Raw genomic sequence first — 26,876 nt, 5'->3', positions numbered from 1 at the left:
ATCAGATTCCTACAAATATTCATGTAAAATACATCCTAACAAGACATTATCATTAATATCCATATGTTCCAATAAACTTGTAGCCATCTTAATCTATATCACCTAAGTCAAATGATTTGATTGCACCACAATATCTCCATACTACAACACCAATACAGTAACATCATCATGTCAACGCGCCATACATGCTCTTTTGTGAGGCTTGTGCCCTACAAGGTACTACGGTCAGGTCCTACTGTACAGCTGGGAAGCTAAATCCAAAACCTAGAGTAGACTAACAATTTCCCACCAATGGGAAGAACATATATTCTAGCCTTGTAGCTTGATACATGTACATCTTCTGGTGAAACTACATCCTGAAATCCATGACGCAGACAGTATTGTTGGAGAAGCAAGCTGCTATCTTGCTGCCTTCTTTGTTCCAGCACACTTCAAAAATGCCACCGCTCCCTCTGAAGGTCTTCAGGATCCTGCCTTCTTTGACGGACCATATATGTAGGCTTTGATCCAGCGACCCACTAGCCAGGTACTCACCATCAGGGCTAAAGGCCACAGAATAAACTGGCTGCCTGTAATCATTCGTAAATTGACAAGAATTTAGCATTCTATGTGTGACACAGTAACTCGCGATAATTTTCTTCCCTTAGTATCAGTACCTATGGCCAGCCAAGCTGTACAGAAGGTGTCCTTTCTCAACTTCCCATAGCTTGATAGATGAATCAAACGATGCGCTGCATATAAAACAAAATAGTCCATCATTGCTGATAAACACAAGCAACCTGCTGGGGTAGCAAAATTGTCCTCAGAAGCAAGGAACCTAATGCAGATACCTAATTCTGCTAGTTTACCAACTATCTTGTACACAAGGGATAAACAACGCTATCAAACAGACACTGAAACCACTGAATGGTGAACTAGGAGTTTGTACCAAAATAAACATTGACCAAGAACTTACCTACAACACGAGTTGATGCTGAAATAATATCATCTTGGACTATAAACATGTTCCGTACAAATCATGATTTGGCATGAGCTAATTTGTTACCGCTGGCTATCCACTTACAAGATGATATGTTCTCGCTGAAGCGAGGCCTAGTGTACCATATCATACAAAGGAAGCATTAATACTGGATTACAGTAGACGCTGAGAACGACTAATCACCCAACACACTACCCATCGATAATTTCCAAAATTGTAGTGGATATCATTGCAGGTAGGAGAGAGCGAACTTACTGAACAACCACTTTGCAGTGTACTGCAACTATCAAGTTTCCTACGATATACTACCTCTGTTCCAAAATACATGATGTCCCAGAAAATGTTCAGTCAAACTTTACAATCTTTGACCGCTGATTAGTAGACTAAATGAATTTGTTAGACAGAAATTGTAACACGAGATTTTTCATTAAAAATATTTTTACAATGTTCAATTTTATTATTACTAATTCATGCAGGATTAACTGGTCAAGGTTACTCACTGAAGGCTGCACATAATTCAAACGTCAGGAATTCATGTTAGAACAGGTCGGTCAGTTGACCCAACAACAGTCAACTGTCAGAAATGAAAATACAAAGGCATTATTTGTCTTTAAAGGCTCTGAGCTAATGCCCAAATTATACCTTGCCAAAAGCAGCTGTTGATTGGGATTATTTGTTCCTGGACCTGTGGGGCTCCATCTAATAGTGTATATTTCCTGCAAAAAGACAGTTGAGCAGATAAGAGAGAAAGTTAGAAAACTCAAGGGATCAAGCAAGGATAACGATTATTTGACAAACCTTGGTATGCTCTTTAAAATCATATACACATTTGTCCTGCTTCACACTCCATATCTGACAAAGGAAAAAGAAAAAGGAACACTTCATTACGAAAAAAAGACAAAGCACCTCCGCACGGTCAGCTTCTGTGAAGTGTGAACAAATATAGCAACTTGAGCCACACAAAAAGCATGTCCACGTGAGTGGCTACTGTGAATCCATATGGTTACATAAACCACCTATAATTACAATGAGAAATGTATACTGAATTACGGCGAGACATCTGGTGCAAAAGCACAACTCAATGCATAATGTGAACTTCCGATTCAGGCATTATTTTCTCTGCCATCCTGGCGCCTGTCATTTATGACTGTATGGCCCTATAATTTTGAACTTTCAGACTCAACTTATGTTTCTCATTTATTGCCTGTTATTGTGGAGTGATTAGAACTTGATTTTTTTAAACTGTAAGTAGATAGAATCGTTTGAAACATCAGCAACAGAAAATAAGAATTATTTAGGTTAACTAACAAAATATTCTGTACTGGTAAACCAGGTTGTGTTTTTTCATTACACGTTGTACAACTGGTGCCATGTATATACTGAGAAAATGCTTAGCTTTACTCGGCAAAAACCATATAATCACAACAGGTCATCAAATTACAACTTTAGAGAGTGAAATACACCTACAACCATTAAACTAGTGGTACAATTTGGTCCCTTGGAAAATGCTCACCTGGGTCAACAAACTTATTTATGCGCTGCGCTGCACATACGGTCCTACTTCCTCCATATCTTCGTATATTAGTTTTATCTAAAGTCAAAACTTCATAAAGTTTGACCAATTTTATGTTTAAAAATATCAACATAAGTTTTTTGAGAAAGTGGGAGTAAAAAAAGAGGGCTCTGTATCCCCCGCTGACATGGCATGTATCTGACAGCCTGGTCCACTAAAACTAGATGGCGGGGGTGGGGGGGGGGGGGGTATGTGGAGATCAAAATATGCACCAAACCCCTCCATCTTCACCATCAGTATCACTAAGTTCTGGTCCACCCGAAAAGACCTATCTGTCTCCACCAAACTTAAAGCCTCTCCCACGAAACACTTGCCAATTTGTCACCTATGTGTGCTCGTGCTTTCTGTTGCAGGTATAATTTGGCTACCAAGTTTATTTGATCTGCCAGATTAGTGTATATGCTAATGTTCAGTGCAGAGACACCAAGTCAGGCAAAGCAAGTTATTTCCTTGGGGCAAAAGTAGAAGGGAAGACATCTGGATGGAGGGTGGCGCAAGTGAACAAGGCAACTAGTATAAAACTTCTATTATCTGGTATGATTAGCGTCCTGGACCGGAATATTTTATTATTTCCATTATAGGCCAATGAAGCCCTGTACGAGATATGGCAGGGGAACATGGCTAGCAGGCAGGTTTTTTCTGTATACATGGCAACCAACTTAAAGTGGCCAAAACCTGTTCGGTTTGGACCTGGAGTCCTGCTCCCAAACGCAAAGTCCTGCGTGCCTTATATATAGGCCTTGGCCGATTGGAAAAAGGGCAATCAATCGATCCTTTCACAACCTTACGTTACTTTTTCTCCTACGTTCTTTTCTTTCCAGCACCTAGCTCGTAGCTTCTGCCTAGCCCTAGCAACCCTAGGGTTTGGCTGATCTTTGCCGTTTTGCATTGAAAAACAGTCGGTTTACCTCCACGAAAGCGAGGATTCTGTGGTGCTGTGTGGATCAATTTCGCACAGCAACACAATTGGCGACTCCGCTGGGGAAGAAGAAGAGGAACACAATGAGCACCGACCCCAAGGACGGGAGTGATCTCAACCCCAACAACATCATCGCCGTCACACTTGAGGATCTGCCTGAGGATGAACGGCGGAAACTTGAACAGGAGCTTGAGGAAGAGAGGGTGGAAAAGCTGAAGCAGAAGTTGGCGGGCTTCCAAAGGACAAGAAACGGCGTCATCCAGAAGGTAACTACACCAAGTCATCCTGCTGGGGTAAGTAAAACTGCTTGTACAGAAGAGATTGCACATCTAATTGATGCATCTGTAGCTAGTAAATACGGCAAACAAATGTCAGACATGGCACGCACGATTACTGAATCTGTAGTTAGCAAATTTGATGAGTTCAGAGAGCAATTTAATAAGGATATTCAGATCAGCTTGCCTCTTCAAATTCGTTCAATGGTGCTACAGGCCAATGATGAACGTTATGAGAAACAGCCGGTGCGTCCAGAAAATAGTAGGTTCACTAATGTACCTAACCCTATGCATACACCCGTTGCAGTGCCCAATGTTGTGCAGCCCCACATCCCATTAAGCAATAACCAAAGTGGCCAGAATTACATTGGCAATTCGGCCAATAATTTTGTACCTACTGCTGCTACTCCTGCTCTGACTTCGGTTCCACAAAATTTCAGCAGCAATAACCGAAGTGTTGGCTTTAATTCCAATCTGCAGCAACCCTACTATCAAACAGTAGCAAATAGCACACCACCCTTGCCACCTATTGGTACCGGGGTTCCTTACGGGCCGGTGCCAGATGCGTGTTTTAATGGTTCTCCGCAGCAAATGTATCATGCTCAAACTTCTTTGTCAGAGTTACCGCCACGTACTTATGGTGCATCTATGCCACAAGCTAGTTCTCCGCAGCCTACTGAAAATTTTAAGGATCAACTTGCTAATATACTTAGAGAATTTGGCTTGGAACCTAAGGGTAGAGCACGTGCATATCAAAAACCCTACCCTGAATATTTCGACACAACACCTTATCCTCGTGGGTTTAGAATTCCAGATTTTGTTAAGTTCACAGGAGAAGATGGTAGATCAACCTTTGAGCATGTAGGACAATTTTTAGCACAATGCAGTGAAGTTGGTACATCAGATATTTTTAGAGTGAAATTATTTCCTTTGTCTTTATCTGGTACTGCATTTACTTGGTTTACATCGCTTGCTCCTAACTCTATTGCAACATGGGCTCAATTGGAGCAGAAATTTCATGAGTACTTTTATGGTGGTGAAACTGAACTTAGACTTTCAGATTTGACAATGGTTAAGCAAAAACACAGTGAATCTGTTTATGATTATATTAAAAGATTTAGAGATGTCAAAAACCGATGCTTCAGTTTGACCATAGCCGAAAAAGATTTAGCTGATCTTGCCTTTTCGGGTTTGCTTGCTCATATTAGAGATAAATTGGAAGGGCAAGAATTTTCAGATGTTAACCAAGTTTTGCAAAAGGCTTGGGCACAGGAAAACCGTGCTAAAGAAGTTAAACCATACAGCCGGTTTAGAGATAATAAGAACAAAGACAAGGAAAAACCTACAGTTAATGTTATAGAGCATGATAGTGATTCGGCTAGTGAAGATGATGTTGATATTTGTATGGCCGAATGGGTTCGAGCACCTAAGTCAAAACCTTTTGCATGTGCTGCCCTGAAACCCACACCAGCTAAAAGAGAGGAAATCAAATATACTTTTGATGTTAGTAAGTGTGACAAGATTTTTGACATGTTGTTGCAAGGGAAGTTAATTAGAATAAAAGAAGGGCATGTGATTCCATCTCAAGAAGAACTGGGTAGAAGAGCTTATTGTAAATGGCATAACTCTTTTTCTCATGCTACTAACGATTGTAATGTGTTTCGTCGACAGGTGCAATCAGCCATTAATGACGGACGATTGGTATTTACAGAAGGTACTAAGATGAAGCTCGATAGTGATCCTTTTCCTATCAATGTGGTTGAGTTTGAGAATAAGAAAATGCTTATTCGGTCGGATCAGACCGAATCCGCAAGAGAAAAAAATGTTGTTGATAATAGTGCTCCTCCAAGGATGATTAAACCAAAGAAACCAGAAGTAGGAGTGTGGAAAATTAATGGAAGAAGGAGACAAGCTCCGAGGCCAAAGCCGACAGTTAACATGTTGTTGGAGAAATACACTTCATGCAAGACCACCAATGTATTTAACCGTCTTGGAGGTAATAAACGTCTTAGATCTCCTTCTGGACCTGTCGGTCATGAGCAATGGCAAAGAAATTCATATGACCAGCAGCCATATTTCGCAATGGAGCCAGCATATTGGGGATGTGCACCTCCTATGTATCCGCAAATTCCTCCATGGGGTTTTAATCCTTGGGCGCCATATCCTATAGGGCCAGCAGGTTATTTTCAACCAGGATGGATCCTGCCTAGGCCTATGTTCAGACCAAACATGCATGAGAAAAGGGCTCGATTTAGTCATGAAGCAAGATCACGTGATGCTATTGTGGTTCGAGGTAAAGATGGTTCAAGCAAAGGGGCTGAAGCTAGCTCATCCAGCAAAAGATTTGCGCAGAGCAGATTGTCTAGACACAATGCGGATGGCAAGGTTCACATAGGTGGCCAGAAGTTTGCATGGGTACCGGTCAGATCTAAGGGTGATGTAAAAAAATCAGTTGAACATGATGAATGTAGGTCTGGTTGTGCTATTACAAACCAACCTGGGCTGGGTGCTGCTCTTAATGTTGATAATGGTAAGCTCAAATCAGCTGCAGGTGTTGCCCCTGATCCAGAAACAATCATGATTGGAGGTTTCAGATTTGGTTCAGTTCAGAAAAGATTAGTAATGATGCATTGCAGCAACAGGGGCCTGATACATCGCAGCAAGAGGAGATTCCAGCAAAAGAAAGCAACTCACATGCTGATTTGGGTCCCAATATGCAGAAAGATGGGACCGCTAGCACAACTGATCAATACAGAATTCTTTCAGCCAAAGACAGAATGTTTGCTCCCCAAGCAGCAGCACATCAGTCCAGACCGACGAACTCGGGGGGCAGCAGAATTAGGTCAGTGGCACCAGGAACTAAACCAAAGCTTCGATGGTGCCCAACGGGGCTCACACATACTCAGAAAAGATGGGTGCAGCGGCTGCGGGCATTGGAAATTAGAGAGGAACTAGCTGAGAAGAAGCGCGACGAGTGGTTCAATAAAGATAAACCAATGGTGCCTTTGAATATGACTTGGAAAGAGAAGCGCATCGCAAGGGAGGAAGGCAACATTGTTGATGACATGGTCATGGATGGAAACTCTGGGGATAAAGAGGATATGCCTGCGGATATGGACATTAATATGGTATTTGAGCTGCCCGCTGAATTTCGTGCGCCTAAGGCTGAAGAGGCTGAAGTTGCAGAGCTTGTTCTTGGCCCAAAAAGTGTTACATTTGAGAAACCAGAGAAGCATGGACAACACCTAAAGCCTTTGTTTATCAAGGGTCACATTGATGGTAAGCCTATTGGTCGCATGCTTGTTGATGGCGGTGCCGGTGTTAATATCATGCCTTTTTCGGTTTTTTCTAAATTGGGCCGAAAAGAGGAATAACTAATGAAAACCAATATGGGACTTAGTGGGTTCTCAGGAGACTTGTCTGAAGCTAAGGGTGTTATTTCTATGGAGCTCACGGTTGGGAGCAAAACATTGCCGACTGCTTTCTTCGTTGTTGATGTCAAAGGCCGATATAATATTCTTTTGGGGCGTGATTGGATTCATGCAAATTGTTGCATCCCTTCTACTCTACATCAACGTTTGATTCAGTGGGTTGATGATGATGTTGAAGTGGTTGATGCGGATAATTCGGCCTGCATTGCATTGGCTGAGGCTCCGGTCGATTGGCAACACGGTGAGATACGATGCTTGACAGGTAGAGATTTATCAGATTATGATTATATTAGTATTGGCAGAGATGGTTTTGTTCCTGTACATGCACAGCCGGCTAGTGTAGCTCGGCTTAATGACTTATCCTTGTGAACAATGAATAAGGAAGATAGTGTTAAATGGATGCAAAGGCGTGTTGAGGAGTATCGTTCAGGAAAGAACGATATGCATGAAGCTATTGAGGATTTCGATGACATGGAGAAGCTTGGACAAGGATTCTCATTGGCTGACCCACTTGAGGAAGTTGATATTGGTGATGGAAGTGTCCCTAGACCTACATTTATTAATGCTAATATGGGGGCCGATCAGAGAGGAAAGGTATGTGCATTACTTAGGGAATTTGTTGATTGCTTTGCTTGGAATTATACTGAGATGCCCGGTTTGAGTAGGGACTTAGTTGAACACAGATTGCCTATTAAATCTGGTTTTAGGCCGCATAAACAGCCCCTTAGGCGATTCAATCCTAGTATATATGACCGCATCAAAGATGAAATTGATCGGTTGTTAAAAGCTCGGTTTATTCGGCCGTGTAGATATGCGGAATGGATTTCTAATATTGTTCCTGTTGAAAAGAAAAATACTGATAAGATTAGAGTATGTATTGATTTTAGGGATTTGAATAAGGCTACCCCTAAAGATGAATATCCTATGCCTATAGCCGACATGTTGATTAACGATGCTTCTGGACATAAAGTAATCAGTTTTTTAGATGGTAATGCTGGTTATAATCAGATATTTATGGCCGAAGAAGATATGTTTAAGACTGCTTTTCGATGCCCTGGTTTTGTTGGTTTATTTGAGTGGACTGTTATGACTTTTGGATTGAAGAATGCCGGAGCTACATACCAGCGTGCTATGAATCTGATTTTTCATGATCTTCTAGGCATCGTATTAGAAATATATATTGATGATGTAGTTGTTAAATCGGATGGGTTTGATCATCATTTAGCCGATTTGCGATTAGCTTTTGAAAGAATGCGTCGGTATGGGCTGAAAATGAATCCACTCAAATGTGCTTTCGGTGTATCGGCTGGTAAGTTCTTAGGTTTTATAATTCATGAGCATGGCATAGAGATTGATCCTAAGAAGGTAGAGGCAATCAGAAAATTGGAGGAGCCCACATGTAAAAGGGATGTGCAGAAATTGTTAGGAAAAATTAATTACTTGAGACGATTCATATCTAACCTTGCGGGAAAAATTGAATCGTTTGTTCCTTTACTTCGGTTAAAACATGAAGCCGAATTTACTTGGGGGGCAGAACAGCAAGAGGCTTTTAATAATATAAAACGGTATTTGTCAAGTCCTCCGGTGCTTTGAGCACCCAAGTCTGGTGTGCCGTTCAGGTTATACATTGCCGCACAAGACAAGGTGATCGGCGTAGTTTTAGCACAAGAGAACGGCGGGAAGGAGTACATCATTGCATACTTGAGCCGCCGCTTGCTTGACGCTGAGAGTCGGTACGTGTTTATTGAAAAATTATGTTTATCTTTATATTATGCATGTACAAAATTTCGGCCATATTTACTTTATAGTACATGTGTAGTAGCTTGCCAAGCCGACGTGATTAAATATATGCTGCAGCAGCCGATTCTTAGTGGTAGGATTGGAAAATGGGCTTATGCACTAATAGAATATGACTTGGCATATGAATCGTTGCGTGCTATGAAAGGTCAAGTCATCGCTGATTTTATTGTTGATCATAGGATTAAGGATGAAGAAGATGTTAATTATGTTAGTGTGTGCCCGTGGAAGTTTTATTTTGATGGATCGGTTTGTAGGGAGGGACAAGGCATTGGTAATGTTTTAATTTCACCAAACAATGTCATTTATGAAACATCGGTCCGTTTGGAATATCCTTGTACAAATAACCAAGCTGAATATGAAGCTTTGTTGTTTGGTTTACAAAATTGAGTAGATATGGGTGTAAAGGATATAGAGGCTTTTGGAGATTCACTTCTGGTAGTCCGGCAAATTGGTGGTGAATTTCAATGTTTTGATGGATTATTAAACAGCTATTTGGACCGATGTTTAGATATAATTAAGTCTCTGAATACTTTCACTATCAGTCATATACCTAGGGAAGAGAATTCCAGAGCTAATTGCTTAGCGCAGCAGGCATCCGGACACCAAATCAGTAGGGGGAAGTTTTTCATATTAGAGAAACCGATGTTAGATGCTGTTAATAGTAATGCTGATCTGTTGGCTATTAATTTGCTAAAAGATGCAGCAGGTCCTTGTTCAATCCAGCAGCAAGTAGTACATAGCAAAGAAGATTCGGTGCAGAAGTCACAAATAACCGAATCAGCAGCTAATTTAGAATCAGGTGATTGGAGAACTCCTCTAGTTAATCATCTAAAGGATCCTGGGCAAACAAGAGATAGAAAAATTCGGCGACAAGCTTTAAAATATACTTTGCTAGATAATGAGTTGTACCGCCGAACAATAGATGGATTACTTTTAAAGTGCTTAGGTCCTGATCAGTCAAGAGTAGCTATGGGTGAAGTACATGAAGGGCTATGCGGAACACATCAGTCGGCTCATAAGATGCAATGGTTATTAAAAAGAGCAGGTTTTTATTGGCCAACGATGTTAGGGGACTGTTTTCATAGGGTGTGAAGAATGCCAGAAATTTGGAAATGTTCAATTGGCACCTGCAGCTGTGATGCATCCCATTATTAAGCCATGGCCGTTTAGAGGATGGGGTTTAGATTTTATTGGTCAAATACATCCTGCTTCATCTAAAGGTCATCGCTTCGTTCTAGTAGCTACAGATTATTTTACCAAATGGACTGAAGCGATTCCTTTGAGAAATATGACCCATAAGGAAGTGATTAATTTTGGCATATTATTCGCAGATTCGGTATTCCTCAGACTTTGACTACTGATCAAGGTTCTTCTTTTATGTCTCATCAATTTCGTGAGTTTGCCGAATCTTTTAGAATTAAGTTGTTAAATTCGTCGCCTTATTATGCTCAAGCTAACGGGCAGGCCGAATCTAGCAATAAAACTTTGATTAAGCTTATAAAGAAGAAAATTAAGGAGCATCCAAGAAGGTGGCATGAAGTACTTTCAGAAGCTTTATGGGCTCACCGAATATCTAAGCATGGAGCAACTCAAGTGACGCCATATGAGTTAGTGTATGGACAGGACGCGGTGTTACCTGTCGAGGTTAATTTGCAAGCTCTTAGAGTAGCCAGACAAAATGATTTGTCGGCTGTAGACTATAATAATTTGATGATGGGTAGAATTGATGATGTTCCAGAAGAAAGACTAAGAGCCTTACGAGAAATTGAAAAAGAAAAATTAAGAGTAGCTAAGGCTTATAATAAAAGAGTGAGGGAAAAATCGTTTCAAATAGGAGACTTAGTGTGGAAAACGATTTTGCCTCTTGGAACTAGAAATAATAAATTCGGCAAATGGTCGCCGAGTTGGGAAGGCCCATATAGGGTTTTAGAAATTGTTCCTGGGAATTCATATTTTGTACAATCTTTACAAGGGGAAAAATTGCCTAAAGCACTCAATGGAAAATATTTGAAGAAGTATTATCCTAGCATGTGGCAAGAGGCTTGATGGCACTATGGCCGATATTATTTAAGATATCGCCCTGAGCAAAATATGGCCGATATGATTTCAAGTATCGCCCTAAGTAAAATTTGGCTGATGTGTTATTTGTATGTCACCTTGAGTAGTAATGTGACCAGTGAAAGCAGTCAACACTGTTCTGTAGTATTATTAAAGTGTTTTTGGTGAATACAAGTGTACCAAAAACAGGGGGGCATGTGTTGCAGGTATAATTTGGCTACCAAGTTTATTTGATCTGCCAGATTAGTGTATATGCTAATGTTCAGTGCAGAGACACCAAGTCAGGCAAAGCAAGTTATTTCCTTGGGGCAAAAGTAGAAGGGAAGACATCTGGATGGAGGGTGGCGCAAGTGAACAAGGCAACTAGTATAAAACTTCTATTATCTGGTATGATTAGTGTCCTGGACAGAATATTTTATTATTTCCATTATAGGCCAATGAAGCCCTGTACGAGATATGGCAGGGGAACATGGCTAGCAGGCAGGTTTTTTCTGTATACATGGCAACCAACTTAAAGTGGCCAAAACCTGTTCGGTTTGGACCTGGAGTCCTGCTCCCAAACGCAAAGTCCTGCGTGCCTTATATATAGGCCTTGGCCGATTGGAAAAAGGGCAATCAATCGATCCTTTCACAACCTTACGTTACTTTTTCTCCTACGTTCTTTTCTTTCCAGCACCTAGCTCGTAGCTTCTGCCTAGCCCTAGCAACCCTAGGGTTTGGCTGATCTTTGCCGTTTTGCATTGAAAAACGGTCGGTTTACCTCCACGAAAGCGAGGATTCTGTGGTGCTGTATGGATCAATTTCGCACAGCAACACTTTCGCCTCCGCATCCGAGGCTCCGAGCAAACACCGCATCGTCCATAGTTTGCAAGCGCACACACGTGAAGACTGTTGCCTCATGCTGTCAGGTACGCTGATGTTAAATCCTAGCATCAATTCCAATTTTTAAATTTGATCATTTAACTACAATATGGAGATGATCACTATCTCCCATGTTGCTGAGTATTCACGGGTCGCAACTGTGGCATGGGTCTTCTTCAATGCTTTGATTTCAGCATTTTGTTTTAGCACCTGCTGATGGCAGCATCAATCTCGAGGTTCCTTGCATGGCATCGTTGAAAGTGCATATATCCCCCCTGTGGGTTTTGGTGATTGATGAAAAGACATTCAATTAAGTATATTTCAGGTTTAGTATTTGGTAAGTGGATTGTAGCCCAAGGCTCTTAGTTAGGTTGCAATTTCCTAGGATTTTGGTGGATCGAAGATTCCACATTGAATCCAAGGACAACTGTGCTATCAAGAGGGTCAAATGCAAAAGATCTAGGGATGAACACCTTATATAATAACTACAGGCGCTCCCTAAGATTTCAACTTCAAATTCTTTAATCCATCTCATTTTACTCTCTCCCAATAGCTCCAGACCAGTCGGACGGTGGAGCCTAGCCAGGTGAGTTGTGAAAGTTCTGCTGAGCAAACTGGCGATTTTCCAAGGTTCCATCCAGAACAAAGCTTTTCTGTGTTTTATAACTACCTCTGTTAGCTCCAGTACCTCCGAGCTATTTCTTATTTGGCACTCTTGAGCGGTTATAGTTTGCTCCAGCCAGTTGTTCCAGTATAGATTTTGTGCTCCTGAGCTATAGTGAGCTGGGAGTAAACCATTTCTGCCAAGCTCATTTCCATAGGGTACTCTGCTAGTCCCTGTACCTCTAAGAAATCTTTTGTCTCGCACCTCTGAAATCAAAGATGCTTCTGGACAGTCCGGTACCTCCAAGTACTTTGGACAATTCCAGGGCTCTAGATTTAAACACTGAACTTGTCCTGGTATGTGTTTCTCCTATTCAAACGATCAGATTTTCACCTTTTTTATAAACTGACCCTCACATACCTTGAGTGGGGGAGGAGGCTTTATGGACGAAGTTGTGGAGACCCTCACATACCCTCTTCTCTCTCGTTGAGAAAGCCCTTTGCTTTGCATTTCACCTCTCGTACTCTCGTACTGTAATGTAAACCTATCTTTGATTCTTGAGAGATAGATCCATGGGTTCTTGAGCTTTGATTGAAGATCTTGTTGGGGAGTTCATTCAAGTGGCCTTGCTTTGTGAAAGTGCATCTCCAAGATACCCTACTGGTTTTGGTGATTTATGGCAACCATTTGAGATCAGAGGACCAATGATTTCAATGAGTATTTCAGGGACTCATTGGCTATAAGGACTAATTTTCTTAAACGAGTCCTTGCCTATAAGTGGAATATCAATGGTGACCCTACCTCAAGCTTGTGCCTTGTAGTATGTACTTTCTAGGCTTTTGGTGAACCCAGTGATTCACACTGAGTGTAGGACAACCATACTATGAAGAGGGGCACAAGCAAAGTACTTTGGTTCGAAATCCAAGAACAGATCCTAGACCAAAGTCTTCACCAAGTAGGTGATCTGTTCTTGGATTTTGGTAGGACTATTCACCCCTCCCCTCCCCCTCTCCACCCCATCTAGAACTTATAGCATCTCCAGCCGTTCGGCCCCCCATGGGCTTGAAATAGCGCCACTTGGGGGCCAACCAGCGATAAATTCGGCGTGGGGGGGCTCGGGTTCCCAGCCGACCCCCCAAGTTCCCCCCCCCCCCCAGCCGCCGATTTCGGCCCAAAGTCAGCGCAAATTAGGCCCAAATTCGGCGTGCTTCGACACAAATTCAACAAAAACTAATTTTTATCACATAGTTCATCACAGAAATCAATACAAATAAAATAGTTCAACGAAGCAAACTCATAATTCAAACACAAACTAAAACTCATAGTTCATCACACGTCGAACTAGGCGTTGCCCTTGAGCCTCCATAGGTGCTCCACCAGATCGTGTTGCAGTTCTTGATGCACCTGTGGGTCTCGGATCTCCTGGCACATATTGAGGAAGGCAGCCCATGATGCCGGTAGCTGGTGATCAACTTGGGCAAGAGGACCCTGCTTGTAATATGGTTCAGTGTCAAACACTAGCTCTTCCTGCTCGCTCTCAATAATCATGTTGTGCAAGATGACACTGCAAGTCATGACTTCCCACATTTGATCTTTCGACCAGGTCAGAGCGGGGTACCGGACAACAGCAAATCGAGATTGGAGCACACCAAATGCTCGCTCGACATCCTTCCTGCAAGCCTCCTGACACTTGGCAAAGTAGGAGTTCTTGCCTCCTGGCACAGGGTTTGAGATAGTCTTCACAAATGTGGACCATCTCGGATAGATGCCAGCTGCTAGGTAGTATCCCTTGTTGTAGTGGCGCCCATTGACGTCGAACTTCACCGGAGGAGCATGACCTTCAACAAGCTTGGCAAAGACATTCGAGCACTGCAGTACGTTGATGTCATTGTGAATTCCTGGCATACCAAAGGTGTGCCAAATCCAGAGGTCCTGTGTGGCCACTGCCTCAAGTACCACACTGCAAGCTCCTTTGGTGCATTTGTACATCCCCTGCCAAGCAAATAATGCATGCAGTCGATGCTTCCAAGCATCCCAGGAAATCCTCTTGCTGCATTTTGTGCTAGGATCCGAGCGGTGTCTTCAGCACATGGTTTTTGAGTCGGGGTAGCGACTCGGAAAAAGTCGAGCCTGCAGTTGCGACTAGTCGCGACTCGCGACTCGAGTCGACACTAAGTTGAGTCGACATTTTTTTGCGACTCATCGACTAGTCGAGCGACTCAAAAACCATGCTTCAGCATTGGGTGATCGCAAGTATTGTGGTCCAAACACTGCCACCACTGCCCTGCAGAACTTGTACAAACACTCAATGGTGGTGGACTCGGCCATGCGTCCATAGTCCTCAAGTATATCACCGGAGCTCCGTATGCAAGCATCCTCATAGCTGTCATGCACTTCTGAAGTGAGGAGAATCCCACTGTGCCGGTGCAATCCTTCTTGCAAATGAAGTAGCTGTCGAACTCCCGGATGGCATTCACAATCTTGAGGAAGAGCTTTCGGCTCATCCGATAACGGCGCCAAAATACTTTCTCGCCGTGCAGTGGAGCGTCTGCGAAGTAGTCGGCGTAGAGCAAGCAATAGCCCTTCAGTTGATGCCTCTGCTTGCTCTTATGGCGGCCCGGCGCCGAGCCACCTCGCCGCGGCTTTGCATTGCTCGCGAACAGGCTGGCCAGAGCGGCGAGGATCATGAGGTGCTCTTCGTCCTAGGTGTCGGCCTCGTCTTCCTCCTCCAGCAGCGCCGCAAACGCCTCCTCGTCGTCGGAGTCCATCGCCGAACACCTGGCGGGCGTGGTGGGTGCGCAGCCGCCGGTATCCCCCGCCTGCTTGGCCGGAGCGCTGGAAAGCTCGCCCAAGAGCAGGATGGAGGCTGCCGCGGCGAAACCCTCTCTTTCCGACAGGGAAATGGCCTTTCTAGCGGCGGAGCAGCGGCTGTGGGCAGGTGGGCGGCGCCGGGATCGGCACGGCGGCAAAAGTGGAAGTGGCGTCCTACAGCGCGCGGGGTCGAATCTGGGCGGGGAGAAGTCGTTTGTCACCTGACAGTGGTGGCCCACGCGCCGCTTTTCCTTCCGCCAGAGCCCGCAAGTACCCCCCCCCCCCCCGTGCGTTGGGTTCGGCCTGGGATCACCGGGCCAAAAAAAGGGCCCGAACCGGCGAAATTCGGCGTCCTGGAGGGGTGACTGGGGGTTTTTTCGGCGCCGACGGGAAAAAACGCGTCCTGGGGGGCGCTATTGGGGGCGCGAGTGGAGATGCTCTTAGACGGTTAGACCTAAATCCCAACACTTGTTACTCCTGGAGGGTGTGCGCCTCCTAGATGGTTAGAGTCACTTGAGAGCCTTCATGTGTGAAAGAGTCACAAAGTTTGTAAAGGCCTAGAGAACGTCTCTTTGTGTGAAGACTACCACGAGTGAGGCTCCCTTTGTGGTTGCCATGGTGGAATAGGTGGACTAGGCCCTTGGTGGCATAGCGAGCCAAGACCTTTGTGGTTGTAGGATTTTGTATACAAACCTCCGCCAACGAGTAAGATTGCACCAACAATCCAAACCTCAGGTAAGATCACCTGTGTGCGATCTCTTCCCCTTACTACTTCACTTATTGCAAACTTTGCTTCCGCTCTTAATTTCATAGACTTGCATGCAACTAGGGGTACTTAGTTTAAATCCTTCCCACTAGAAAGGATTAATTTTTGATATATTTTATTCAACACCAGCCCCCCCCCCTCCTCCCAAGACAAGTAATCATGCAAAGAGCACGAAGATGCGCAGTTCACGTTCTCCAGAAGCTCATGGCCCATAACCCCACGGACAAACGACCTTGTGGCCAAACCCAATGTCTCCACGCTGCTCTCCGCCACCGTTCTTCTCCTCCTACCTAGTAACACAGTGGCGCGTTAGTACCACCACCACATCCTCCAGTTTCGAGAGTCTAAGCCATCACACTCGTTGTCACAACATGCAAGGTGTGACAATCTCGTTGTCATAGGCTCACTGTCCGAATCCCTCCATTTTCGAGAGCTCTGAGTTTTCGCGCACCTTGCCTATCCGAACCTGCTAGAGCTGTCGTCGGGATACTTTGTTGTCATCGTGATCAACAGCAAGATGGCGGATGTGACCAAGGACATGGCAAAGGGGGCGTGCAAGAAGACAAGTCCTTGCTTTGACGAACCCTAGCCATGCTCTCATCTCTCGATGCAAGCATGTTTCCATATGCCAGGCTCTCATGCAACATCTGTCACGGCCAGGAAAACCTGCATCACCATTCAAACCCTCGCAACTAGCTCTTCTCTGTGCGCAAACCGCTGTCCACGAACATCACCTCCACAAGGGGGCAGGCATGCAGGCTGTAAAGGTAAGCTCGTCGTCCTTTGCATCAGTTGCTCCTCAGCTTCCTAAAATTGATGGAAGACTTGAGGCTTTTTTGCAGTTTCCAATCCCCTATTTACACCCCAACGAGTAAACTGGTGGACCGGAGCTATCAGATATGTGTTACGGAGGCCTCGTGTATTTAGGATTGTGCACCATATAGACAAGTTTGTTAACTTAAATGAGTATTTTCAGAGTTAAAGCACAAAATTGCACCGTCCCAAATAGTTTAATGGCTGTAGGTGTTTGTTCCACTCAAATAGACAGTTGAGATACTTATACATCTAGGAAAAAATGGAAAATGCAAGATAACATACAGTAATACATTACTCAATAGCAAGACAATGAAAAAATAACCAAAACAAAACAGCCAACAGGGAGCCTGAATTATTAGTTCGTGATGTCTTGTACACAATGGTGCAAGAACTAGAAAAACTATTAACTACTGTACAGAAAGCAAGATGATACCTTTGCAGTCCAATCATCAGAACAAGAAGCCAACAAAGAACCAGTTGGATCCCACTTGATAGCATTAACTTCACTCTGGACAGTGTATTTATAGTCAGCTGGCTACTACGCCAATACTTTTTAAGTAAAAAAATATTAATTATATTTTCATGGACAAGAATGGTACTGTAACTTATTAGCACAAACATTATGAAGCTATATAACTAATAGCTGCTCGGTGATTATACTCAGTAATCCCCGGTAGCATCTAAAATTATGTAGCCAAGCAATTTATGTATGGACAAATGAAGATAGTCATCCAAACAAAATGGTGAAGAGATGGAATTAATTGATCGGTTATTCTAGAATATGAAGGGGAAAAAAGGATGACTTGTAAAACTAACCCACCAACATGAAATGATTTTCATTTGATATAATATAATATTCATACTTTGGGGAACTTACTAACTGCGGAAGAATACTATTGAGAATTTCCACATCAGTTTTTTGGTTGTAAGGATCAAGCCAAGAAAAGGCACACGCAACACAGAAAGAATTTCGCAGTTCAAACCCCAAGAAGCCTATCTTTACAACAACCCCATGAACCAGCATACCCAGCCGCAGCCTCCCTCCACCATCCACAGAATCCCTATGGCCTCATGTGGCTCCCCACTCGTCGGAGACTGATCTGGACTATCCCAAGCTTGCCATGGCCGGAGGGTGACCTTCTCCGTGCTCACTGCTGCCGGAGCACGGCATCCTCTAGATGGGTCACCTTGCAGCTGACAGAACTTGGTGGAGTCGGTCTGCACCGACTGGTGAGTCTACCTTGGTGCCACAGCCATCCCAAGTCGATACCATCCTCCTACTTGTCAGGCGAGGTGTGGGATTTGAGCAATACTGCACTCCACGACACGGTCATATAAAGACCTACTCCGGGGTTCACGATGCCTACGCACAGCTTGTCGTGGAACTTTGGGTTCAGCTGGATGGTAGGTGCCAAAGATGCAGGAAAAGATTTATCTCTGTTCTTTATCACCTGACTGGCCAAATTGTTTGAGAACCAAGACGATGTGATGTTACCGACTATCGGCTATATTTCAAGTTTGTACTAGAAATGAAAAGCATTTTTATAGTTTGAATGAGCCTTCATAAAGTACCCTGTGATATATTGGAAAATAACTAAAGGTCTTGAACTTTCTTTCATTTTCGGGATGTTCTATTCAGACATGAAAAAGATCAAATTATTCTATCTGCTAAAGCAATTTGCATGACGATGGCGGAGCGGAGTGGTGATATAATGGCAGAACCGAGAGATGGGCAGGTAGGGATGAAGGGAGGAGGATGACAATTCTTTGTCTTCTTCTGTTATAAGGGTAGATAAGGAGACACTATGAGGAGAAAGAGGATCAAAAGGGTGCATAGCATTTGCAGCAGAGGGTGGAAGCGGGAGAAAGACACCGACATTTGTTGTGAGCCAAAGGTGAATGCCTTTGATCAATGCCTCTATACGCCCATTCATTGTGTTCTGTAGCAACACACAAGCACTTTGCTAGCACATAATAGCATGTCATGTTTAAGAAATCTTACTTGATGGCCACTGAATGTTTTAACTGGGCGTGGATCCCCAATCTTGCAAACATAGATCATGTTATCAGTTGAGCATGTTGCAAAAGAGTTGTTGTTTCGCCAATCAACATCTAGTGTTGGAGCTACATGAAGAACGAGGACAAGTTAGTTTCTGTGCTACACATTTTGTCATGTCAAAGACAACTGGACCGTGCAAACTATACCTGAATGAAATTCAAATTGCTGCTTGCACTCCCATGTCTTTGTATCCCAGACAATAGCAGTTTTGTCTACGCTGCCACTTAGAAGAAAATCACCTTTCCTATTCCATTTTAAAGAAAATATAGGTCCCTTGTGTTTGAATAAAGTCTGCTTTAACTCTCCTGAAATATTCGTTCAGATAGATAAGAATGAAAGAATGCACAAAATCAGCAGGAGGCACACTATGACCATGCTTTAAGGCCCATCCAAGTTCTGACAACTCTTGTTCGGGTAAGATGAAATTATTGACCAAGCCCATATTAGGGAAAATAATTTATTATCGATGTCTATTAAACAGAGTTTAAGGCAAAGGCTAACACACACACTGCACGCGCACCCACACACACAAGATAGTGACTTCTTACCGTCCCTACTCCATATTCTTGCTTGGCCATCATAGGAGCCCGTGGCTAATAGTGTTCCTTCCCCCTGGCATGGATGACAGGCCAAATTTTACAAGATAAAATGGCTTAGTAATGAACCTAGAGGTGAAAGTTGGCATTGGATAATGAAAAAATGAACAAGTTGGCCAAAATAGATGTGGCTGCCAATACAACATTGTACTCTAGATTAATTTTGACCAAAACACAATTAGCGAATAAGGAATTATGAATAGAAAAGTATACAGCATCAAGGAACCTACATTCCAGTCAAGTGTGGTGACATCCTTGCTCTTCTCGTTGGTCCTACCCTTAAAATGTTTCAAAACATGACCACTTGCAGGAGAGGATTGAATGGAACCACATGGACCATCAGGAATTGTCCAAATTCTAGCAGTTGAGTCTCCTGACCTAGCAAGAACAAAATAGCAGTATAACCCAACGAGGATGCATACAATAAACAACTTTGTAACTACAAGAAGGAAAATATAGACTAGAGATTCACAAATACGATGAGGGATGGGATAGAATGAGTATATGAAAGGAAAATGCAAATTATCAGGTTTGAATTTGAGAAGCCAGATATTACAAGGAAAGGAGATCTCCACTCCTTCGATCTTGACAGGTCATGCTGCAATCAGGAACTCAGCATGCATCTCAAAAAGACTTGGGCAAAAAGAATAATCAAAACAACAGACACTATAATTATTAACATATAAATTACTTGGCAATTTGATGCCATGATAAAACTGAACGCGTGAGGGGGCTACAACTACAAGTCAATACAAGAACACAACTATCTATACAATAGAGCAGATGACCCACCCAGAAGCTAGAAGAGAACCAGCTGGACTCCATGCACAAGCAAAAACCTAAAGCAAACGAATGCAAGAGAAACAGGAAGTTATAAGAGGGTTGATGAATCTATTTGACAGTGAAAAACATCTAAGACTAGAAGAACCTACTAACCTCTGAACTGTGTCCTTCCAAAACGGTTACATCCGCACTAAAAATTTCATGAGGAGTTGTACTTACATCCATTGGTTTAGGACCTGAGGTAACTATATATCAGTAGACAATACAATAGTACGATGAATAAGGCCCTGGTCCTCCACACAACTAAATTTTAAACATATTGAGACATGATATAACGGGAAGCTCTCTGAAACGCTAATACAGAAACTGAGATACCAAGAAAAAGTAAATTCACAGGGGGCTACTGCTTGCATTAAATCATAAGTCAGAAACTGTTACTCCTAGAGTTACATTAGTATCATCTTATTTTAATAAGATGGATGATATGTCCAAGAAAGAGGGGACATTGTCCTAAATCAGCTCCAACGTCCATGAGACGGCGATAATAGAGTTATTGTATGGATACATATCAGGAACTACGAATAGAAAATCATGGTGGAATAGATCATAAAGCCTATTTTGGACCACGAAGTTGAGTCAGTGTCATTTGTGTGGGTACCAGTATTTGCAGAATACATCAGCTATTTCAGCCGCTACATCTGACATTTAGAATATATGCATACATATATTAACGCAGATTTTTTACCACCCGGTTGCTATTACCCCCCCCCCCCCCCCCCGACTATACCACCCCATGCTATCTCCGTTGAAAGGTCTGCCCTCTATTGGGATTCAATTAATGAACCATGGTAATGCTCACACTAATATGGATCCAGCTGAGCAGGGGTATCAAAACGTCACATCATGAATAGTTAACCTTCTAATTTAACCTTAGATGTATGAAAATGCTATAGCTTCCTAACTATTTATAATACCAAAAAGATATTGGTTGGTGAGTAAGACGAAGATTCCCTAAAAACAAAATGCCCCATGAACGCAAAAAAAAAAAGGATGCATACACAGTATCAACTTTTAATTTTGTTACTACTCGTCATGGGCATCAAGAAGGGGAGCCTTGGCGGAGTGGTAAAGCTGCTGCCTTGTGACCATGAGGTCACGGGTTCAAGTCCTGGAAACAGCCTCTTACAGAAATGTAGGGAAAGGCTGCATACAATAGACCCAAAGTGGTCGGACCCTTCCCCGGACCCTACGCAAGCAGGAGCTACATGCACCGGGCTACCCTTTTTTTTTCATCATGGGCATCAGGCATGATTAGTCAGCTTTAAGTGTAGCATGCAGTACTAATCATGGGCATCAGGCATGATTAGTCAGGTTCAAGTGTAGTATGCAGTACAAAGTCATCAGGTGGTAATGGACTAGTCTCAGTGCAATTAGACAAATGAAAGACTAATCAATGGCAAACCTAAAAGATGCCACGAGTGTAGAATAGCTATTCTACAACCCTAGTAAAATGGTGTACAAACTACAAAATGTAGTGACTTTTGATTAATCTTTCTACTATCCAGGCCACTGTTTTACTACATTAATCCAAAACTACTAAATTCCGTACACTATTTTACTAGGGGTGTACAATACCCCATTCTACACTAACGCTTACCATATAGCATTCCTACATATATATTTTGCATGCTGAGTTACTCTTTTACAATATTTTGCATGTTGTGTCACAATGTTTACTTGTTTACACCAAGAACTGTAAAATTATTGCATCACGCGAAAACTTGCTAGCCCTATCATTTAAACAGTGCTCACCAAAATTAGAAAACAACAGCATAAATCAATTATAGTTATGAAGCATTATACATGGGCCAGAAATAATCCAGCATATAGTCATTTGAGTTTTACTAATAGTTAGCTAAAATATATTGCAAAAAGGAGTGGTAGAACGGGAACGGAACAGCTAAAAATAAATTACCTCCACTGGCAAGGGGATCCTCTTCATGCTTAACCTTATCAATATGCTCTGTGTGTTGTTTTTCCCTTTCCTTCTCTTTCTCTTGCACCTTGTCTCTTTCAGTTCTATCTCTTTCCATCTCTTGGTCTTTTTCTTTGTCATGGCGCTCTCTCTCCCGTTCACCACCAAGACGGTGTTCATGCTCCTCAATGCACTCTTTCGCTTTCCCCTTGTCCTTGTCACAATCAATTTGAAGCCTCTCCCTTTTTCTCTTCTTCACAATCTGTTGCAACTCTTCAACATCTTTTGTGATGATTTCAAGAGGTTCCAGAAGAGCAAAATCCTTCTCAACTTCTTGATCATTCTGAAACAAGAAAAGTGCATGATGTACCATACATCAGCCACACTAGAAGTATGAGATGAACATACTTACTTCATCAGTATTTGCTTCTAATTCTATGTACTGGAGGCCTTTCTGCACGATAGTGATAAGAGCGCCAGGAGGGACAACATTTCCATCTATCCCACCTTTATGTATCCCTGCTTCATACCCTAAAGTAAATGCAGCATGAACAAAACCTGGAAAGTTAGTTGGAAGAGACACAGTTAGGCCCCTTTTGGAATGCAGGAATTCAAAAACAGGAATAGCAAAAAAATACAAGAATAGGGAAGGAATCCAGATTCAAAACAGAGGATTGCAAAAACACAGGAAAATATCACAAGCAGGAAAGTGAAACAAAGGATTTGTGCACATGAAGTACTTGCATAATTGTAAACACCACATTAAGAAACTATTTAGGGAAAATAATTAAATCTTAAGCTCATACTTCAGTGAGCTAACGAATGATGCTCCTTGGCTCCCTGCATATATATACACCAAACAACAATCGCAGGCATGCTTTAAGAAAAGAAAACATGTTATTTCTCCACCACACGATACATCATTCTTATCCTCATCCTCAGTTCATCAACAGAACACCACCACCACCCCCCCCCCCCTCCTCCCTCTTCACAATGGCGCCCAGCACACAAACCTCTGCCAGTACCATGTTCAGCTTGTTGCCACAATACCATTTACATAATTGACAGAGCCCCTCTATGCCCTGGCCTACGACTCCTGGAACTTTCTTGCACTCCGTGACTTCATTCCCCTGTCTCTTTGAAGGGCTCCATGGCACCAAGTGAGCCACTGCTACGGAGGTTGCGGTGCCTCGGTCTTAAGCAAAGAGCCAAAAAAGAAACGGGAGTGGATGTTTGCAATTTTTAAGAATTTCTTAGTAAGTATGGGAAACGCGTCCCTATCCTGTAGAATTCCTATGGTCGTTCCCATGAATCAAACGGCACAAAGGGAAAATTCCCCATGTGAACAGTACTCCTTTGCTTTTTCTGTCGTTTTCCCGAGAACCAAACATGGCCTTATCAATGAGAACAGAAAACCATGCGTTCAACCATATAATAACTACATATGCCAGCAATTCTAGAAGGGTACAAAAAAATATCCTAAAGAATAACACTCCCTTCGTTCCATAACTATTGTGGTGGTTTTAGATCAAATTATGGAACAGAGGGAGTAACAAACAGCTGCACAGTAGAGCATGACAAGCTGGACAAAGTTCAGAAATACAATATCAAAAGAAAAAAGTTCAGAAATACAATCTCGAAAGAAAAATGTTCAGAAATCCCAGCATTAAACCGTCCCCACAATGCACCGATGAGTAACAGGTGCTTAAAGAAATCAACAGAACCCAAATAAGAAACAACCGATAGCACTATTTCGATGGTTTTGTCTTCTGAGGGATTGTATGAATTTCTGCATTTGAGGTCAGTAAAACCAATACTGCCGCAGAGGTGGACGAATTAGCACCAAAAGCACAATTAATTTCCTGAAACTACTACCTCCGTTTCAGTTTACAAGTCCTACGCGTATATCTAGGTTGCCAATGTTATCACCCTAATATAAACTATATAACACAAAAATTATACCTTTTGAAAGTAGAAACTCCGAAGTTTATGTTGGTATATTTTTTGTAATATATGACTTGTATTAGGTTGGTCAAATTGATGACCTAGGGGTACACGCACGCCCTGTAAACTGAGAGAGAGGTAGTAAGCGATTATATGAACAAAGCTATCTAAAACCCTAATCTGAAAAGGAATGAAAACTAAAGGTACTAATTAATAAGAGAAATAGCATTGCAAAACCTGAAACCACAATCCCAATCTAAAAGTCGCAAAACACAAACTCTAGACGCATCATATGCAGCATTCAGCGTTACCAGATCCCTATTCTCCTATGTAACACGCAAATCCACCAAAATCTCGCCATCTGCAGCACAAAGGCCCCTAACCCCTAAATCCGCGCAAAGCATGCCAGATTCTCTCGACTTAATAACCAAATAAAAACGTGGCAGGAAGGAATGGGTCTAGGTACGGACCGGACTCCTGTAGGTAGCGGAAGACGAGGAAGTTGAGCTCCGCCGAGGTTATCGCTCCCATCGTCGGCCAACGCGAGAGCGCCGCCGGATGTAGCGGGCGCGCAGCGTGCGGTGATGCGGTCGGGAGTCGGGAAGAAGGAAGATGTGAGAGAGAGAGACGGAGAGGGGACGAGGCAAGGAACGAGGATCGATGTGCGAAACCGGGAATGAAGCGGAGCGGGATGCAAATATGAAATTACTCTTCTGGCTCTAGGGCTTGTTCGGAAGTGCTCCACAGCCGCGAACTCCGCAACTCCTCAGCCAACAACAGTCCAACGCCATTACGCCAGCTTTACTATTATACTAAGAATTATTTGTACATGGTTATTTTATTTATCAACCGTCATATATGAAACGTTCTGAATTAAGAAAAAAAAACAGTAGATTTAAGCTAGTCAGCCATCGGATTCTGCGTGCCAACGTATCAGATCGCTCGATCACCCTATTATGCACACAATAGCCTATTTATCGTGTCATCATGTGCGTTATAGTTGTTCCATGTCTCTGAGCAGCTTCTTCAATGATCGACCTGGACACCTCCTTGTTTAATCGGCCCGATAAAACGGGCCTCAGTTTCTCTGCTCTCACGGGGATGGTCTGTGGTCATCAACTCATCATTACTCCGTGTCATTCTCTTCCCCTTATCATTGTAGTGGACAACCCTTTTCTCGCTTGCCTAACTTCGCTCAATTCATCTTGCTTCCTGATGCGTCCATGTCTGATGTGTAGGTTCTCTCTTCTTGCCTATCGATGTTTTGGTTGACTACATAGGTGTTAATCTCTACGTTTTGGTGTGTGTGATTGTCCCATGAATCATAGCGACAGCCGAACTGACGGATCTATGGGAACGCGGGGGCAGACGATGTGGAGGAGGAGGAGGTGGCGGCAGTGTCAACGGTCAAGGATGGGAACAAAGAGGAGTAGTGTGTGAACCAATCCTCGCTATGCTCACCTTTCTAACACAACTGCTTAGAGAGAAAGACCTTCTCATCCGCCATTGTTGCACCTCCGATCTCTCCGCATTCACGCTTTTTTATTGAGGTGATATTTTGTTGTGAATTATTTGGTAGGATTCCTGCATAATATAATTCTTTGTTCTGCTTAATTCACTCTCAGATTTAGCAATTTATATCGTGATCCCTTTGCTACAAACTACATGGATGCAACCGCTCAACTCCAGATTAAAGGTCTATATGCTTTCTCAACTTGAGCAGGAAACTTCCAACCAAATAGGAGGGAGGGGCACTCTCAAATAGGAACGCAGACATAAAACGCGTGCTCTTGAGTGCCAATCCCTCTTTTGGCCGAAGTGAACAACAAACATCCCTTCCATCTGGACATTGAATAATGAGAGAATCGTAGAAGTTATCGGAATCCGAGGATAGAGTCTTTGGCTGAACATCCAGAGGCCGATTCCCTGCGCTAGCAACTATGTGCTTAGTTACCAAGATAATAAAAATCTTGGTTGCCCACATCGTTTGCTAGCCTCTCTTGCACATATTTTTTTCTTCAGATTGCCTATTCAATTTAATTTATTGAAGTTAAATCTGAATAGTAAACAATTAGTTCTCTTGATTAGCAACTAGCACTTTCATATCGTGTATGTCTCAAAATATTTGTTCTAACTTTCCAACATTGGCATTCTAGGGATCTTACAACGTTGGAGAAATAAGAACATGACAATTATTACGTGTATTTTATTTGCTATAAGGTGAACTTTAAGTCATACTAGATGACATGTTGTGCCCTTGGCGCAAAGACCAATTGCAGCCAAGAAGTCAAGCAACCTATGAACAACATGTTTTATGAATGACTCGCAAAGGGGCAAAAATGAAACGAGAGTAGTTAGGTGTGACGGTGCGAAATGTTGTCAGATCCCTCGGCAGGGGTCCAAGCGCAGCTGGAAGTCTTAGATCGGAGATCACACGAGGGTTTTACCCAGGTTCGGGCCTCCGAAGAGTAATACCCTACATCCTGCTTGTTTTGGTTATTCATGGTGGAGGGATACCTCGTGCGAGGGGTTACAATGGTGTATGAGATTGCTATCGAAAGTTTCTATCTTAGAATAGATTAGAATGAGGGTCCCTTGGCATCCCCTTATATAGGAGGTAGAGGCC

General features: G+C 42.8%; 1 protein-coding gene across 2 annotated transcripts; it reads right to left on the bottom strand.

Annotated features, from left to right (window-relative positions):
* Window positions 1-29: 29 nt before the first annotated feature.
* Window positions 30-25,007, bottom strand: LOC123052628 (WD40 repeat-containing protein HOS15). 2 transcript variants are annotated; one of them, XM_044475922.1, is made up of 14 exons: window positions 24,721-25,007; window positions 22,719-22,864; window positions 22,307-22,649; window positions 20,485-20,567; window positions 20,341-20,387; window positions 19,779-19,926; window positions 19,501-19,564; window positions 19,099-19,257; window positions 18,896-19,017; window positions 17,327-17,401; window positions 1,778-1,831; window positions 1,622-1,695; window positions 657-731; window positions 30-569 (listed from the first exon to the last, which is right to left on the bottom strand). In XM_044475922.1, exons 1-14 carry the CDS (start codon window positions 24,779-24,781, stop codon window positions 350-352), a joined length of 1,671 nt encoding a protein of 556 aa, XP_044331857.1. In that variant the 5' UTR covers window positions 24,782-25,007; the 3' UTR covers window positions 30-349. The 2 variants fall into 2 exon arrangements, with proteins under 2 accessions (XP_044331857.1, XP_044331858.1); XM_044475923.1 differs by lacking the exon at window positions 17,327-17,401.
* Between the last annotated feature and the right edge of the window lie 1,869 nt (window positions 25,008-26,876).

The sequence above is a fragment of the Triticum aestivum genome, chromosome 2D, assembly GCF_018294505.1.
Source record: "Triticum aestivum cultivar Chinese Spring chromosome 2D, IWGSC CS RefSeq v2.1, whole genome shotgun sequence".
Taxonomy (NCBI): domain Eukaryota; kingdom Viridiplantae; phylum Streptophyta; class Magnoliopsida; order Poales; family Poaceae; genus Triticum; species Triticum aestivum.
The sequence above is the reverse complement of the archived record's forward strand: the minus strand, read 5'-3'. Positions and strand labels throughout refer to the sequence as shown.